This window comes from Cyprinodon tularosa, unplaced genomic scaffold (genome assembly GCF_016077235.1).
Source record: "Cyprinodon tularosa strain WSP-4 unplaced genomic scaffold, ASM1607723v1 ctg98, whole genome shotgun sequence".
Taxonomy (NCBI): Eukaryota; Metazoa; Chordata; class Actinopteri; order Cyprinodontiformes; family Cyprinodontidae; genus Cyprinodon; species Cyprinodon tularosa.
The window spans coordinates 3,434,796-3,453,288 of NW_024039762.1; the positions used below are offsets into that span (position 1 = coordinate 3,434,796).

The window sequence follows — 18,493 nt, forward strand, 5'->3', positions numbered from 1 at the left end:
AAATTTCTATGCGTCTTTGTAAAAGTGTTTGTATATTTATAGACATGTTCATGTACTGACATACAGACCTTTCAAAGCTAATCTTGATGGAGCGTCCGGCCTCGGCCTCAATAACCCACTCACAACTAAGGGAGTCTTTGTAGTAGCCGGGCCACCCAGGGGAGAGAATGAGACCAGATGGCCCTGAGTAGTGCCCCCCACAAGGAGCTGGAGGAGCGAAAAAGAAGAAATGTTTAATAATTCAGAAGATTGAGAGTTTAAATTATAATTTTAATAATGAAAGAAAAAATATGGCATAAATCACCAAAGCACTAAAACAAAACATATAGCTCATTGCAAATGTTCCTGGTTGTGGTGAAAGAAGCCCACCCAGATGTTGCTCTTTATTTGTCCTTTGAGATTAACCTATTGCAAATCCACAGAATAATTACTTGATCCATTCCAGTACCTTCACATTTGGGAATGGGCCCACTCCACATCACGTTCCCATCCTCTAAATGGCATGAGATGGTGTCAGCTCCCTGTGTTTTGATGAAACCCTCCTCACAAACCACAGAGATGGAGTTACCCAATTGGAAATTGTCCCCAAAACGCCTTCCATTCAGAGGTATCCCAGGATCAGGACACTCATTTTGCCCAAAAGCTTGTAAAAGAAGGGAGAAGCAAGATGTAAAGTCAAAGGCAGCAAAGATATAAAACCATTAGAAACCTAGCCAAGAGAGGCATTGTAAGGATAGCTGTGGGTAAAACAAAACAACACATACAGTAGTAGTCCTCACAGTACTGACTGCTGCAAGATTTTTAATAGGTTGGTTGTAGTACAAATTAAAGCAGAGGAGAATAAAATGGCATTTTTTATTAATATTTATTATGGGACTGTTACTTCGCTGTGGTAAAAGCATGTTGAAAATAAAATACTTCTGTTAAAGCAATATTAATAGCGATATATCCGAAGTATAAGGTCGTCACTATAATAATTCAATTAGGAATAAATATACCTAATTCTAATCCAAACATTTTTTTTATCTATTTTTTTTATTTTAATTATTCCTTATTTTATACTTTTTATAAAATTACAGGCCTTTCAGTTACAAATTAGAGCTGGATCTCTGAACAATGTTATTTTAGAAGATTTTTAGCCAAAAAGAAGGCAGTGTTAAGAGTGACTACACAGAAAGGTCAGAGTGTCCATCAAAGGCAACAGTATCCTTCTCTGTGAAAAAATAAAGCCCTTACAACATCCAGCCAAGAGAACAATACTCTCCAGGAGCTAGTCATTATCCAAGTCTTCTATCAAAGAAGGACTTCAGAAGAGTAGATTGAGCGGACTGAACACAAGGTACCTACGTTCCATGAGCCTCAGGCCTAAAGAAAAGCTAGGTGTATATTTGTCAAAGAAGACAAAGAAAACATCCAAAAAGACAAGATCAGTTATTGAAATTTTTTTTTTAAAAGATTAAATAAAAATAATGAACAAAGTCATGGATAGCTTTATGATAAATCTTATGGATCACCAAGACGCTAGCTCACAATGCTTTGTTTAAGTGTGTGAAAAAGAACAAGTAGGGCCATAATTCTTATGTGTGAAAGGATTTATTCCCTGACCATGTTCAGCTAAATGCAACTGCAGTTGTGGACTGGTGAAGTGTCCCCAAGGAGCCATGCTTTGTTAATGTCCATATGTTTCAGAATGCCATGAGTGAATACAAGTAAGATGAAGCACAGCACTGAGAATAAAGATTTATTTTAATGATTCAGTTAACTAATCAGTTCAATCTTCAGCTGCTGGTTAAGAATTATTTTCATTTCCTATAAGGCTATACAGTGGATTTAGTGAAAAGCATTCTTGTGTTGAAGCTGGATTTCTGACTGAACTTTTGCAGTTTCTTCAGGGGCTCTGTCTTCATTCCACAGTCCAGAAAGAAATGCTTATAAATACATATGTAGCTCTAAATTACTCTACAATTAAAGTATACCCCTGATGCATTAATTAATTAAAGTATACCACCTTTGATGCATTAATAACCCTTTAAGGGTAACCTACATATCTCCCTTTGGATGCTAGGTTAGATTTCAGATTACCACACCACCAAATCAGAGTAGTAAAGAAAGGGGCACTAAAATGTCACCACTAACATCTTTAAAATCTTGTTATATAAGAAAACATTTAAAACTCTCCTTGAAAAGGAAATTGGAAGAAGTATCAGTAAAATATAGCAAAACATGTGTTTTGCAATTATTGCAACAATTTCAAATCATTAGCACTACCAGGAAGCTGATTAAAGGAGAAAGGGGAAAAAGCCTATTTAGATCAGATGCAGCAATTTTTAAATGGAAAATGTATAGTTTAAACAAAAGCTTTTTTCATCATAGTTAATAAAGATAAATCTTTAAATATGAGATGGTTTGCTCACTGCTGTAGGTGATGTTAAAGCCTCTTCCAGACATCGAATGGTCAGCCTGAAACTCCAGTTGCAAAATGTTGCTGTTGGAGGTGAGATGTGAAGGTACTTCAGCACCTGAAAAACGTCCCAGCATTGTTGCTTCTGACTGATCCCCATCTCTGACAGTGAGGAAGTCGTACGGGGGTTCCAGGTCAAAGTCATTGAAGGCCAAGTGAATCCTTGAGCCAGGTTCAGAGATGATCAGCCACACACAGTTTAGGTTGTTCCCATAGCCTTCTGGGTAATCTGGAGACAGTACTGTCCCCATGGGTGCAGTGAAGTTGGAGAAACAGGGAACTAGAATGTAGAAAAGACACCAGCAATGATTCATAAAACTTCACTGATGAAAGTACTGTGATTTGTCTTAGAGCATATCTCACAGACTATGGGGCTCTCTAAAGGGTGCATTGTGCCATAACAGAAATGTGTGAAGCAACTCCAGCAGAACAATGTCACTATTGTATAAGTAGCTCAGCAATCAGGAGACAGCATAGCTCCCATGGGTCCTGAGTAGCTAGAGAAGCTGCATGGAGAATAGCCATATTGCAGTACAGGTGCATGGAAACACAGCACACCGCCCCAATGGGCACAGTTAGTGTTGCGAAACAAACACTCTGCATTGTTTAGATCTATCTAAACTAAAGACAGGAATTCTGTCATGACAAAGGTGGGTGTACTATATAATATTCCCTTTTACTGTGTAAATTATTTTCCCCTAATTCAGCCAAACATTAAAGAATAAGAAAACCACATGCTACAAGTAAAAAGGTCTATATTTTGGCCTTTTACAAACTGTGTACTACATGTTTAATTCCATTGACTGTAATTAATTCTCAAACAACTTGTTTTAACTATTAACCTTCAAAGTTTATGAGTAACTGCTGTATTTGTTGTCATAAAAAAAACCCAAAAAGGTTGAACTGGGCTTGGACAGGACTTACATATGCAGATGGGGATGTTAGCTGACCATTGATTGTTGTTTTGGCAAGTAATCATCCTCTCCCCGATGAGCTCAAATCCAAACTGGCATTTGAAGCGAAGGACGTCACCGTTTAAAAACCCACTGCCCTCTTTGTAACCGTATAGAGGCGTGCCAGGGTCACCACAACTATCCTTGTCAATTTCTGTTTGCAAGGGAAAGATGGATGGATGGTTGGAGGGAGAAGTAGAGGATTTAGTCCAGCCAGCTTCAAAAGAATGTTTTCTTTAACATTATTTGTTCTCACAAAAGGCTCTTGTCAGTGAGTAGCAGAGGTAATGGTGTACCTTTGTAGTTGATCTTGAAACCTATTGAGCCCACACTCTCATCAGACTGGAGATGGAGCCACATCTGATGGGACATGCTGACAATCAGGTCAGGGACAAAGCTCCCACTCAGTCTGCAAATAAGACACAGAAACATTGGAATCAAGCACTTTTCAAATATTAATCTATTGTACAATATCACTCATATATCACTCATATATCAATGGCTATAAGGAAATAACAAATCCAGTACACATACTTATAATGTGCTTAACGATTAATTTAATGTTTTATTTATGATTAATTTACTTTTCAATTTGAAAGGCTTGTTCATCCTATATTTGGTAAATAATACCATAAGAATTCTTGCATGATATTGACCACTATTCTTGGTAGATTGCAGTTAAATTGTTTTTTTGGACCTTTTCCAGTTATTAAACAGATTGTTTTGGGATATCTGATAGGACGGAGGTAAGGCCCAAATGATCATGTTTTTGTTAGCCTTTTTATTCATAAGTTTTGACATCTGTGTTGGATCTTCACAGTCTGACCAGTTCTATTACATCTTTCAAATATCCCATACCATCAGAAGTCAATAAATCTTCTATATGTGTTCAAGAAGAATTATCTTAGAAGGACTACAGTTCAGACCTATCATAAATTGGGAACAGAAGGGGCATAGGTCTACTGTAAATGTTCACAGTGGAGCAAGTTATTCAGTAGGGTGACATCCCCAAAAATTGCCCTGTTTCAAATCAACACTGCAGCTGAACTGACATTTACAGCTATTTCAGAGCCTCTGGAGAAAAGGTTTGTCAGTATTGAAAAGACATGTTTGGAGGTGTCAATTTGGGATTTTCAAATCTAAATACAATGTAGCCACTGCCATGGCAGAGGTAGTGTCATGTTAAGGAACTGTTTCACTGCTAAAGATGGTAGTGCATTGCTAAAGGTGGATGGATAAAAAAAAGACTTCCATTGCAACTCTTTTGCTTTACCCCACATTAACATCCTAACAGTTAGAGCCTGGACCATTGGTGATCCAGCTGCATATGAGCCCAAACATCGAAAAAAGGCTTTAGAATGGATGAAACAGACTACAAATAAACTTCTGGAAAAGCCCAATCTCAATTCTATTTAAGATCTATAGATGAAAGTCAGATCTATAACAGGAAACAAATTAGTTTAAATGTTCTCTACAAAATTTCAATAAGAAGAGTGGTCAAATATCCGACTGGAATAGTGCTTGCTGATGCCTAAAAAAAGCATGACATGTCTCCTCAGTTTGGTAAAGAACATTAATCAACAAATGTAAATCACAAAAATCTGCATTATAAAGTCTAACATTTTTTTTTACTTACATCTGAATTATAGTTTTAGAGTCTCCAACTTCCCCTCCATCTCCGATGGTTAGTGAATCATATCCAATTTCTAAGTCAAACTCTTCAAAGTTGATTTGTATGACCTGTAATTGATAAAATAAACAAGTGTTTATTTTCAGAAGCAAAGAAAAGTAATCATTAATTAAAACCAATTGACTGAATCACTATATTGTTGCTATACCTGCTAACAGTCAGCGACAGCGAAACAATGTGAGGTGCTTTCATTGATTAGACCTAGACCAAATTTTGTTTTGTACAGCTCTCATGGCATTTGTTTTTTAAATCAATATACTTTAATTACATTCTTTTGAATTTAAGTTTTATTTTCGAATATGTGACTATTTTACTTGGATGAAATCAATAATAAAGCTAACTATTTTCATAAATTCCCTCTAAGGGGAATGTTTTTTTGGAGATGGGAACGTGGTTAAAGGAAACCAAAAAAGGAAAGACTTTCAAATGTGGTATGCATTTGCTAGGACAAACTTCAAAAGGTTTGATCAACCAACACTGTAAAAGCTTAACAGTTACCCCAGCTTTTAATTCAAACACTAACACTCCAGACTGTAGCTATGAAATCTGCACAAAACTTCCCAAAATCTCTAATCAAAAAAGTCATACATAGAAAGCAAAATCATTAGAGAACTTAAACCTTTAATGTCTAAAGATAAGGACTGTAGCAATGATTGTGTTTCCATTCTATACATCATAAATAGATACTGGATAATAGTACTGCAAACATTGTTCAAAGGAATAAATTAGATAAACATAGCACAATCAATCTTAAACATCGAATTTAATGGAGAAAAGTATTTTCTGTAGTTCCATGGATATGTCTTTGCTGCTTTGCCTTGGCATATCTAGTTAAAAAAAATTAAATTCTATAATAAATGAAAGGAGAGGATATTCAGGAATCATTTTGCCAAAAGTTTCTAACATAATCAGATTAATTATTGTGCTGCAGAGACATATGCCAGTGAGTTGCATTATTTCAGCCTGGAATTTGGCTGGACTACCAGTGGAAGCAAGGATGAGTTAATGACAATAATGTCACATCTGCTAATGACAAACAGGATGACTGCCTGTTCATCCTTAGCCCCCTTTTTCTCTGGCTGGGGGTGGACAAGGTCTTCACTACATCCATGTATAGCAGCCTCATTACAATGCACACAGAACCATAATTGCCATAATAACACTAATGGACCAAGTTTTACTGCCAAGTAAAATCCTTGTTTGCCTAAGAGGGAGCAGAGTGGCACAAAGCTATGGTAGCCGCCAGTCATACTGAGTTCTAAATGAGACTTCATTGGTTGATTACCGGCCATTGGGAGGGTTGGACTTAGTTAACGCCCCGTAAATTTGACTCAATGTTTGGTCTGGCGATAAATAAGCCAAGAATTGCAATGCCACAAAAATCACAACAGCCTTCAAACTTTTATCACATTTAGTGACTTTACAGCTATAAACTTTGAAAGTATTTTTACTTTTAGTATTTTTACAGAGTACCTTCTTAATTCAACTTGGGGAAAAAACCTTAAAGCTTTTTATAAATGAAAGTATGACAAGTAATGCATGTTTGTTCTCAGCCCTCTTTAAGCCAATACCTCTAAATGAAATCCATGGAAATCTGCTGCCATGGATTTGAGGGACAATCTTATTTTTGAAATGCAAACCTAGAGCAATTAGAGTAAAAAGTAGTTTTGCAAAGTACTGGAATAGGAACATTGAATACTGATGCATGATATTTTTGTATTTCCTTTTTTTTTGTCATTTTTGTTCACAACTATGTACTGCTTCGTTTGAATCACATTAAAATCCCATTAAAAGCCGTTAAATTTGTACCTGACACTTGAATAATTTTTAAAAGGTCGGCAATGAAGAAAAAATTTATGATATCCAATGTATTTCTTAATCTACTCCCTTCTTGTAGATTTTTTTTGTATTACATTTATAATATATAACAAGTACATTTCTCCACTGTGAGATCAGTAAAGTCATTCAATCAATCAAGAATACATTGCTGAATTGATTCATGTGGAAATATTTGCTCTCATAACTGCTGTTCAAAAGATGTTAATGTGATTAAAATAGCAGATTACCACTGCTAGACACATCCAAGAACAAACAGTGCTAAGTAAAGACTAAAAGAATTTGTTTTACTACCTTGTTTGGATCGCTGGCAGTGATGATCCACACACACTGGGAGTTACTCTCATACTGAATGGGGAAATTGGGGGACGTAAAAGTCCCAGATGGTCCCTGCAGATTCGACCCACATGTTTTCACTGCAAGAGCACACAACAACAAAATGATCACATTGACAAAATGCTGTTTGGCAGTAAAGTGTTAGGCTTTCCGAATGTTTAAAATCTTGTTTCACAACAATGTCACAAATATCTCTGATCGTTCCAAGAGGCTTTTTTTTCTACTCGACAGTATCCCCTAATACACAACCAGGATCATGAAGAAACATCTGCAGCAACAAAAAAGAGCAAGAAGATCTGTGGAAGATATTACGGTCCCCACAGAGCCCCGAACTACGTTTCATAGAGTATGTCTGTGATTACCAGAAGAAAAAAAATCCTTAAATCTCCCAGTTCAGACATTTTTCCCAAATGCCTGGATCAACTTTTCAGTTATGTGAAAGCTTTGTGCGCATTCACATCGCAATGATGCTGTTCACCACTACCACAATGTTTTATTTATTATATCTATATTATCAATCATGTCCAATAATATGATAAATAAGTCAAAATCATTTTTAAACTAAATTTAAATATTTAGGAAAATACTGAGGAAGAGACTGCAGCCTTTTGTGTTGTAATATGACTGAGGGATAATGTATTGTTTGCATAAGCAGAGAAAGGGTCCATTGGGTGTACTTCCATTAATCAAATTCTAAAGGGTGCTCCAGGTAATTTGAAACACATCAAAACTGGGAAAGCAATTTGGAAACGAAGAGTGTGGCAGCAGAGGCTTTCATGCATAATTAACAGAAATGAACTTTCCTCTATCTGCATAGAGCTTATAACCAGAGGCACTGCCTTAATCAAGCTGTTATATTAGCTCTTCAGAAAGCCACACTCACCCTTGCAGACTGGCCTGTGGTCGCTCCAAGCAGCGAAGACTTCAGCTACACGCTGGCAGGTAATCGTTTTGGAACCCTGCAGCACGTGATCGTCATCACAGGTAAATTGAGCAGTCGCTCCGATGCTGTGATGATAACAAAAAAACATTAGAACTCAGGAAAAGCAATCAACTTTCCAAAGATCTCTGCTAATGAGAAAATATATAAAAATATATCTGTTATTTATATCATGCCAGTCAGAGAAAATGACATATACACTGACTAAAACAATGACTTCTGAGTTAACATGGGGTGTAGTTCTTATAGGTGTACATACCCCTGTTAAAATGGAAGGGTATTATGATGCAAAACAAAACAAAAAAAACATTTACATGATCTAATGGGTTTCAAACCCCATTATATGATATGATTTTAAATATGTCTTTTGAATTTTAAGTAAAAAAACCAAACAAAAGCACTTGTGAACTTTATTAATTTATTCAACATTTAGATTTGGATTTAGCAGAATATCACTTTTTAAATTTCTTCACTGACAACAATAGAAAATTTGAACCGGAAAAAAAATTAAGTTGGGATGTTAGAACTATTGGCTTGTTTTTTGTACTTTAATACACTGTAAAATAGTTTTTCTTAAAAATACATGAGGTTGACTGAATCCCCAAAAAGATGCATGAAACAAAAGAAAAGTTCTAAAAGTTTTTTTCTGTATTTCTTGACTGCTGAATTAACTAACGTTTGACGCCTTTGGCAGTTAACCAACATCCTCATTCTGAAATTTAAGTTTTACATAGCCAGTCTTTCCTTAAAAAAAACATAGACAGGACAAAGGCGCTGTGTTGTTGTGTATCGATGACAGCACAAATTTATGGGAGGCAGGTATGCAGATAAGATACTTACCACCCAAAAGGCTGTTTATTAAAACCTGAAAGGGGATGCAGGTGCAATTTCTGTGTCTATGTTTAGTACGTTTAAAAGTCAGTTCCAAACACGCAAAAAATTCAGCTGTCATTGCGAGTATAACTGAGGCATTGTTGCAATAACAAATGATGGAGAGAGAGCGTGTGTATATAAACTTTTAAAATAGCGGATTAAAAGGCCAATACTTAATATACAAGACTGCAGGCAATCATTATACACTTAAGTTAAAACGTAAAATACCATGACTGAGCTCATGTTTTTTTTTTGTTTTTTTACCATATTTATCTAAAAAAATAAACAACAATAAAAGCAGAAAAAAATATTTTTTTTCTCAAATCTTCTGTTTATTAAGAATCAGCCTACTTTAACATGACGGGAAGAGCTAACATGACGGGAAGAGCTAGGTGTAGTCAGGTCGCTATGGCTGTTATCTAAGCCAGATGTTGGAATGGGAATTGCCCCCAGACTACAGCTGTGATGTCAGCTAGCCAGTCCATCATTTCCTATTAATTTATATTTAAAAAACTAGTTTTATTACACTTTTAAACAAGAAAGTAAATATCAAAACTCCATTCCTGCTGTCAGTTCATCAAGCTTATTAGCCTACTTTTAAATCTGCCTTTACAAAGGAATAGAGCCCTGCAGTCAGGATAGTCTGGCTTCTAGGCTAGTTAAACTAATGCTAGCAGTGGAATATCCCAGGTTTCAGCTGCATTAGGGTTGGCCAGGCGCTCCAGGATTTGAAATTATTTAATAGAGCTCATTTTCAGTTTTAAACATATTCACAATGTGTAAATCATTTACTGTCTTGCAAGTGTAAATATTCTTCCATCCCATAGCCAGGATCAAAGCTTGACCAACTATGCAAATGATGTGATGATGTAATTGGATATGTAGCAAAAATACGAATAAAAAATACAAATTAAAAATACAAATTTTAACCTTAGGGATAAAGTTCACCTATTAATGGAAGGAATTTAATAAATGCATAACTCTGAAGCAGGAAATGTGATTTTACTGTATTAATCAGTAGACAAAAAGTGGGCTATTTATCCCTTATGGAAAACAGGGATACTGTACAAAAAACAGTTTTGCTGTTTGATGAGTATTCACGTAATTTGTACGGTTTAGTTATTTTCTCCCCATTTTCTTAGCATATCTTATTAAATCTACTTATTGCTGCCCTCTTAAAGGCTTTAGTAAAAACTTTACATCTACAAGAAGGAGAAAGTGCACATGCTGTGGCAGATGATCACGAATTTTGAGATATATAACACGGCCTTGAAAGTGTGCATATCATTAAACACTTATTATTTAACTTTTTTCCAGTGGTTTATATTAACATTTCATCATTTTTTTATTTAACTGGCACAAGATTCATAGTACATTATTCACGTTAAAGTTTTTGGAGTAACTTAATGTCTTTTTTTTCCTCGCAGATGCATTTTAACAGGGATGCATGCACTTAGATGATGCAGCAGACTGTAGGTATCAAGATCAAGAGATCAAACAACAACTTTGTTAGAGTTAACAAGAATATCTCATGAATACTTTAGGTAGCCATAATAAGGGAGAGACTGGACATAGGAAATATCAATAATGATACTGAGAAGACTTCATGTTTTCCCTCTACTATCCTTTAACTGTCCACATGAGCTCATTTGCTTCAGGTAAAAAGCATCGACTAACCTGAAGTCAGAACCAATCCGTTTGCCATTCTCCGGCTCGCCTGGGTCAGGACAGTAATTAGACACCTGTTTGATCCCCCCTTCATTCACTAAACAAGGGAGAAAACCAGAAGCGTAGTGTGTGAGGGATTTTTATTTCCTTATATATTCACAAAACGTCCATAAAAACTATACAAAGTTCACAAGTTCTCCAAATGGATGTCTTCTCTGAATGAAAGAGATGTTTTAGTATTTACAGTATATGAAAAGTTTGTGCTGAATTCAAAATTGTTTTGAAATAAAGCCACTGCCTGGGTAAAATGAAACAGTTTTACCTGAGTTAACAAAAACAAAGGAAAATCTATCATTGCCCAGAAAGGGAATGAAAAACCTTGAGTTATTGATTGTGGAGAAAAACAAACCCACTCAGTAAGACTTTCATATTTCTAATTTAGGTTTAAGTCATCAGGGCAGCTTTTTATTGGAGGCTATTGTGTCAGGAATGTGGCCAGCTGAGTAAAAATGAGAAAAATGTAAGTGATATATCAGATTGAATAAAATTCATAAAAATCTATCAAATACAGTGTTCACACTGCTGATACCATTAAAACTATCATGTTTATTGCCTTCTAAGGTCTTACTGTAGATAAATGAGACAGAATCTACACATCTAGAAGTTTTGAAAACGTCAGTTTTTTTAATGAAAGATTAAACAGGACCATAATAATCAAGGAAAACAGCAGATCATTTAGGGGTGAAGTTTAGGAAGTTTGAGCTTCCAGAAGGACGGTGACCTTACGCATTCACCTACAGCAGAACTGCTAAGATTAGGGCAGATTCATTTATCAAATGACAAAAGCATGATCAGACAAACTTCATGTGGGAATGATGATGTTCACATAGGCTTTCCATAGAGTCAAACATATAGAATTGAAAAAATAGGAGCATGTAGACCAAACACATTCTGTATGCATGCCACATTTTTCAGATCTTATTAGATTTCAAACCATGTTTTGCTCTAACCTGGCAATAGCCAGAGTGATATGTGTAGAACTGAGTTGAGTTCTACGTTTACAATGTGGGATGGTTACCATTCAGTCTGTCCATGAAAAGGAGGGATGTTTAATACAATACTTTTAGCTGATTGGGTTTACATGCCAGCTAGCAACCGCCCTCCATAATACGCTTTCAGCGTTCTCTAGCGGAGTAAGCTGATATATAAAATTTTTTCCAAATCCTTTCAGAAGGAAAGCACAGACATCTTTACCATGCAATGCACAGGGTGCTTCTCTTTGCTCCTTTCCTAAACTAGAAATTGTTGCTTTTTTTAGCCAAAAGTGAATAAATTGCGCTATCGACAGATGAGTCCTCCAGCGTAGCATTTTAGTAATGCCCCCACAAGGCACTTCTGACTGTCATTATTCCTACATGTCGTGCACAAAAAAACACTGCTTGCATTTCATAGGTCCAACCCACTGGTGGTTCAGAGACGGACGTATTAGTGGGATCCTTTCAAGATGAATTTGTTGTGAGACTGAAAACTCAGATCTCGCGACAATCCAGCTTTCAGCGCAAGGTTAGTTTTGCTCTCTTTCCACTTCAGAACCCTGTACTACATTAGATAAAGCCGTCACAAAATGTCCCAATTAAATATATTTATTGTTCTAATGTGATTGATTTTAATATCTTTGGAGGTATTTCATACCTGTAGAAAAGTAAAGTATTTTAAATTCCATAAAGGACTTTTTTTTTCCATTTGCCATTTTGACCTGTGTTTATCTAGTGGTTTATTCTCAGAAGAAGTTCATTGACTCTGAACTTAATTTTTCCAGGTTATGTTGAAGTTGTGAGTTCAATAATGGGTGATAAATTCGCAAAGCATATGAAGCATTTCCTCATTGTATTTTAATGATATACAGCATTGTCTCATGGAGAGGATTACAGCCCTCTGCATTATTCATGTTTCCATGGAGTGCTGAATCTATGATGTGCAAGGTAATAAAGATTACAACCTGTTATCGTCCGAGTCTTTAGCACTCCGCTGAGTTAAAGGGAATCGTGCTCCAGATTTATGTTAATGACTGAGCTCTGCAAGCTATTAGGATGCATTCTGTTTCATCTGAAGAGTACACAAATCACCTGAAAAGAAAGTGGTCACTCATCCTTGACTGGTGTTGTGTGTCTGTGTATGTCAGCCATAAGTCATGTCTGTTGCTTTCATGATAAAGTGAGAGAAGACTGTGTTTAGTCCAGTTTATCCTCCTGTTGTAATGTACATTAGTGGGACTCATTTAGTTAAGTTCATTTCTCTTTGGGACAGCAGGGGAAAATGGGTCATAAGAAAGAAAAACTGACTGCACTTCTGCTAAATCTAGTACTGTAGCTTGATTACTTTTCCAAATACAGTGTAGAAAGAGGCAGAAAGAAACAAAGACCCATAAACGAAGGCGCTATATATACAAAATTTTTTATTAAAACCCCCCCAAACAAGCGAAAATACTTGTATAAGAAAAATAAAAGACTTACTTAAAGACAGTTTGTTAGTGTTGTCCTTTCCTGGTAATACTTTTACCCCTCTGGATTTAAGCTCTCCAGAGCTTTTCACTGGTTGAAAGCAATGAAAAGAGTTCATTAGATAAAAGAAGTTACAGTATTAGATGTGAGAAGATACAGTACAAATGTTTCTTTCTCTTTAGAAAACTAGATTGTGTGAACATCAAAGTTTGACTACTAATGCCTTGCAGTTTTAGTCATTGCCCTGGCAATTCTAAAGATAGTTATGCTTGTTGTATTTTTCTTTTTTGTTTTCTCTTTTGTTATTTTCATCAAACAATAGATGATAACCTTTGGGCAGACAATATTAGATAGTCAGGGGACATATCATGCAGAATAACAGAGCATGCCAAGGACGACCACAATACGTAGCTTAATGAGGTCTAATCAAACACAACAGGGGCCATATTAGAGACAAAAGCTAAATGATGCAAGTGGATGTCATCATCGAACGAATGGCTATGAGCAATAAATGGTGTATTAAACTAAAACAAAGGGATCTTAATTTGAAAGTGCTGGGACAATGCTTCATTTCTGCACACAAAAAAATAATAATTATGTTCTGAATCTATTAAGCGATGTGCTTAAGCTGTTTTAGAAATTCTAAAAGAAAAAAAATGCTCTTCTGTGCCTAAAAATCTAATATCATATGCGGTCAGATAGAAAAGAAATGATTTCAGTGATGTTCAGCAGAGCGCAGCGAGATGTTTTAGCTAGTTAGTTTGCAGCATGTTGGTGCACATTTTAATATAATGGTTAGAGCTGTTACAGATTACCGCTTTATATCTAGTTTAGGGACCAGGCTTTAAAAGCATATGCAGCACATACACTGCAACGAGAACAATATGAGGGCAATAGATTATAGAGCTCATAAAGTAAGATTTTCCAGAGGGTAAATTCAGTATCTACAAAAACAAATATTTGATTAAGAATATCTTAGTCTGAAGCAGTGAAAAAAGCCTTCATGCCCTCCACAAAGGGTGTTAGTTAATCAAACTGTTTAATATTCAGTTAACAAAGATCAAAAACATGTTTGGTAATTAGCCTTCAGTGCATTTATTTTTTCTATGATGATCCATTCTGATCAAGGAGGGAGGCTTTTATTATAGTGTGCTAATGAAGAAATGGTGTCTTACCTTGATACTGAGCTCTGAAGCCTTTATGTCTGTGGTTGCTTTCTGTTACAAAGTGCAGTCGTAGCCAGTTTTTGTTGCTAATGATGGAAGCTGGAATAGTCTTTCCAGTCAGCCTGAAAGTAAAAATTCATATATGACAAGACATACGCCATGTGCTTGAATATTAACCCATCTTCATATCCTGGTCATCTGCTTTAGTTTTAATCTGTAATCCAATCTGTTCAAATTAACATGTACAAAGTAAACATTATTAAAAATCTATATTCAACATGCTAATGCACAGAAGTATGTGTAAGTGTAGAGTTTTCAATCTCGGACAAAAGACAGTGCCATCATCATGCCATGAAATGAAAATGTGCTATCATCTTATTTTTTTCATTTTTATGTTATAAAAACAATATTATTACAACATCCTGTACATAGTCATTAATTTTTCCCATAATGTTGCTCATGTTCTTATGATAGGGATTATTTTGTAATAACATGATTATAAATCATAATGACATGCAAATTATGTTTTCAGAAATAAAAATTAAATCCCAAATCTTACAGTTTGTACTGTAAAGTTCAAATGTGTCATTATACGTATGGTCAGGGTGGAGACAAAAGATTCATCAGCTTGGTCGTGAGAAAATATTTTGTGTTTGTTTCCTATAACAATCTGTTATTATCTCTCTGACAGAGGAACAAATACATTTGACTAACATATATTATTAACTTACATATAGTATTGACTATTTATATTATTAAAACAAGAGGAATATACCATATACAATGTTTTTAATAATAAGATATACTGTAGTCTCCTCTTTTTTCTGTTGCTTAGTGGCAGCTCCAAACTTCCATGAATTCTCAAATAATTCAATTAGATAGAAAGGCTGCAGAAAAATTCTGCTCTTCAGGAAGATTTTCTGACAACCTCAAACTTTACTTTCCTGTAGCCCAAGAATATTTAAATAATGAAAATAAAAATAAAAAATCCTAATTTTTTTTTTTTTTTTATCTAAATAAGTTTTTAACTTTGCCCATCGGTGCTAAAGAGAAATAATTGCTTTACTGTGACTAAAGAAATGGCTGGCAAACACCTTTCTCAGTCTTAAAGACACAGACAACACTTGCAGAAAGAATTATGTTTGCATCTTGAACACATGCCAAACAGAAAACATACCACGTGTTCAGTCTACATTCTGGTTTGTCATTAAATGTGTGTTAACAGCTTGTCAAAACATCTCTATGAGTTCTCAGTCTGGTTCCTTACAGTGTGGAGTTGCGGCATCAGGAATGCTCTATTATGTCAGAAGTTTCAATCTGCCAAGGGCCCTTCTCATATGTTAGGCTAACAAGCTTTTTTTATTGCCTTCAAATCCTTACAATATGCCCTGTCATACCACAGCCAACAGAACAACAATGTCATTGTACAGTTTGAACAGATGCTTCACAGGACGTAGGAGGGTATAGTAGTGTTGAGTCTTCTGTTCCCAAGATGACACACACTAAAAACAATAGAACATCTTGTCAGCTTGTGCATGTGTCTTCTTACATGCTTATCTTTTATTGTTATATTTAGGCATATGCAGTTGTATTTTAAACATGTCTTATGTGTGATTTCTGTGCAATTTGCTCTCTTTTTCCTATCCCATCTTTACCTCAAGGACAAAGAAATAAGCAAAATGGTGGAGGAAATGACAATGGCATTTAGAGAAACGGGGGAAAAAAAGGTTGCTATGACTGACAGAAACAGAGAAAGAGGCGACTTTTTCATTTGGTGATGATTACAAATTCTGTAAATTTATAATAATCCCATCTGGCATTTGATTTTTTTTCTTGTTTCATTTATGAAAATGGGCTCTCATATTTGGATATTATTCTTAATAATCTCAGAGTGGAACACAGGTCAACTACAGAGGAATTATTCTAGATTCTTATTTATTTTAGGTTACAATAATTTTAAGTCCATATGATTAATCTCAAAGCAGAAGTATGGCCTCTTTTCTAATTAATTTTCACATAATGACATTTTCTCACTGTATTGGTAAAATATTAATTTATACATACATGCAGAAGTAAAGACTGTGAATGCCCAGTAGCTAAAGGAAGATGAGACTATTTGCTTCTTTCAGAAATCTCATAAAGGAAACAGTGATAAAGCTACCTCCATCTAAGAGACCCACTAATTATATCCCCAGAAGAAAGTGACGTGAGAAAATTCAAAATGATATTTTTGTCACAAAGGAAAATGTGATTGAGAAAGGAAAACATGATCATCTGTCAACGGCAAACAAAGGTCCATAATACAAAAAGACAAAAAGCATGTTATGAGTTGATATGAAAAAATGACACTTGGAAAATCACAGTGGAAAAAAAACAGGAAGGTATACAAAGAAAAATTATGCTGTGCATTGATGTTGGTTTCAGAACAAGTGCTATACGTTGCACAAAAAGGTACCCTGCAGGTATCTGCTGACTTAATAGGGACACAAATGAATACAAATATACCCACATTCAAAAGAAACTGTGAAAATAATAGTTTTTGGTGTGCTGTGCTTGGTCCAAGTCGCAGCCCAATTGGTTTAGTAAATAATTTAGCTGTTATGGTGGGATCCAACACGTCAAAACACACAAAGAATAATACATCACTATTCAAATTGCCTGTTTTCTGACATATAACCTTTTGGTTTCTGTGTCTCTATATATGTGTAAAAACACAATTGCTCTTACTCTATTTAGTTACTTTGTTAGGTTTACTTAATACTGAAGATACTATCAGTTGAACCTGAGTGTTTTGGTGAGACAATCCACAGTCTAAAAAAGAAAATGCTGCTGCAACTTCAATAAATTGCTCTAATTGGTAACAAGTTATCGAATAAAATTGATCCAACTTAATTTATTCCGTTTATAAGTTGAAAACATGACATGTTGGTTAAACTAAAAGATTATTCCACCAGTAAATCTGCCAGACCTGGTATGAAAAATCTTGGTCAGAACAACAAAAATCTTTTTTTTTATATATACTGTATATATATATGTTCTAGATTTTTTAAAATCTTGTTTTAACATTATGGAGATTAAAGATACTTTACAAGCCTTAGTCACAGACTCGGCAGACCATTTGACGGCATTTTTGTATAAAGAGCTCTGTCTGTAATTTTTGACTGTCTAAAACTACTTTTTGTTGCTCCAGTTTTTAAAATCTCTTGTTTTCAATTACTACTACAATATCCTTTACTAAATGTGATTATTTGGATTTGTAAAAACTATATTTGTGAATATATTTCTGAAGAAAAATCAATACATTTGTACATGAATCACCTCCAAGGTGTTCAATTTCAAACAATGATTCATATTGGTCCATTAGCAGATTTCCATATGACTATAATTGATATGCAGGAAATATGTGTGCAAAGTTACATAATAAAATGGTACCTTAGCTACTCCCTTGTCCCTTTTAACTTAGAAGGTGTAATATTGGAGCTTAGTGTATGTTACTGTAGTTTGCTAATATACTGACTTCGGAGAACAGAGCAGTCTTCCATATGCCCAGAGACTCCTTTTTTTATTCGTTATGTGAAACACCTGAGTCAATTCTCAATTCACAGTCCTTCATTAGAATAGAAGTTCAATTTTTCCTTGACTGTACACTTTTAGGCATGCCATTTTAAGACTATTTGATTGATTTTACTTTGCCTTGGAAGATCAATATAAAATCCCAGAGCAAAGAAATGCAATCTAACATGCATAATAATTTAACTGAAGTTGGTAATTTAGCTGCAAGACACCTCTTCCTCTACATAACCTTTAAATATTGCAATCTAACTCAGGCAATCTTTTAGCTGCACTGTTGGAATAGGACTGTTCATAATTATTGAGCCGAGCAAAATATTGTGTGCTGTGGAGACAATCAATTCCAAAGCTAGCTGCCTGAATATGTTTATAGCATCCAAAAAAGATACTCTAAGTAATTTGAAACATCTGCAAGAGACTGAATCCTGACCGGGGGTGTAAAATGTGGTCGATAGACAACCAGAGAAAGGAATCACCACATAATTAAATTTTCTGCTTG

The 18,493-nt window shown here is 35.2% G+C and overlaps 1 protein-coding gene across 3 annotated transcripts in view; it reads right to left on the reverse strand.

Moving 5' to 3' along the window:
• The window catches only part of LOC119777104 (CUB and sushi domain-containing protein 3-like), a 319,759-nt gene that overhangs the window by 213,183 nt on the left and 88,083 nt on the right, over positions 1-18,493 (reverse strand). For all 3 annotated transcript variants that reach the window (XM_038275900.1, XM_038275898.1, XM_038275899.1), the window contains exons 6-16: positions 14,434-14,546; positions 13,271-13,348; positions 10,767-10,854; positions 8,160-8,284; positions 7,235-7,356; positions 5,051-5,154; positions 3,711-3,823; positions 3,386-3,568; positions 2,415-2,741; positions 449-643; positions 69-207 (exon numbers count right to left, since the gene is read on the reverse strand). In XM_038275900.1, coding sequence (XP_038131828.1) covers positions 69-207; positions 449-643; positions 2,415-2,741; positions 3,386-3,568; positions 3,711-3,823; positions 5,051-5,154; positions 7,235-7,356; positions 8,160-8,284; positions 10,767-10,854; positions 13,271-13,348; positions 14,434-14,546 — 1,587 coding nt within the window. The remainder of the gene's footprint in view (positions 1-68; positions 208-448; positions 644-2,414; positions 2,742-3,385; positions 3,569-3,710; positions 3,824-5,050; positions 5,155-7,234; positions 7,357-8,159; positions 8,285-10,766; positions 10,855-13,270; positions 13,349-14,433; positions 14,547-18,493) is intronic.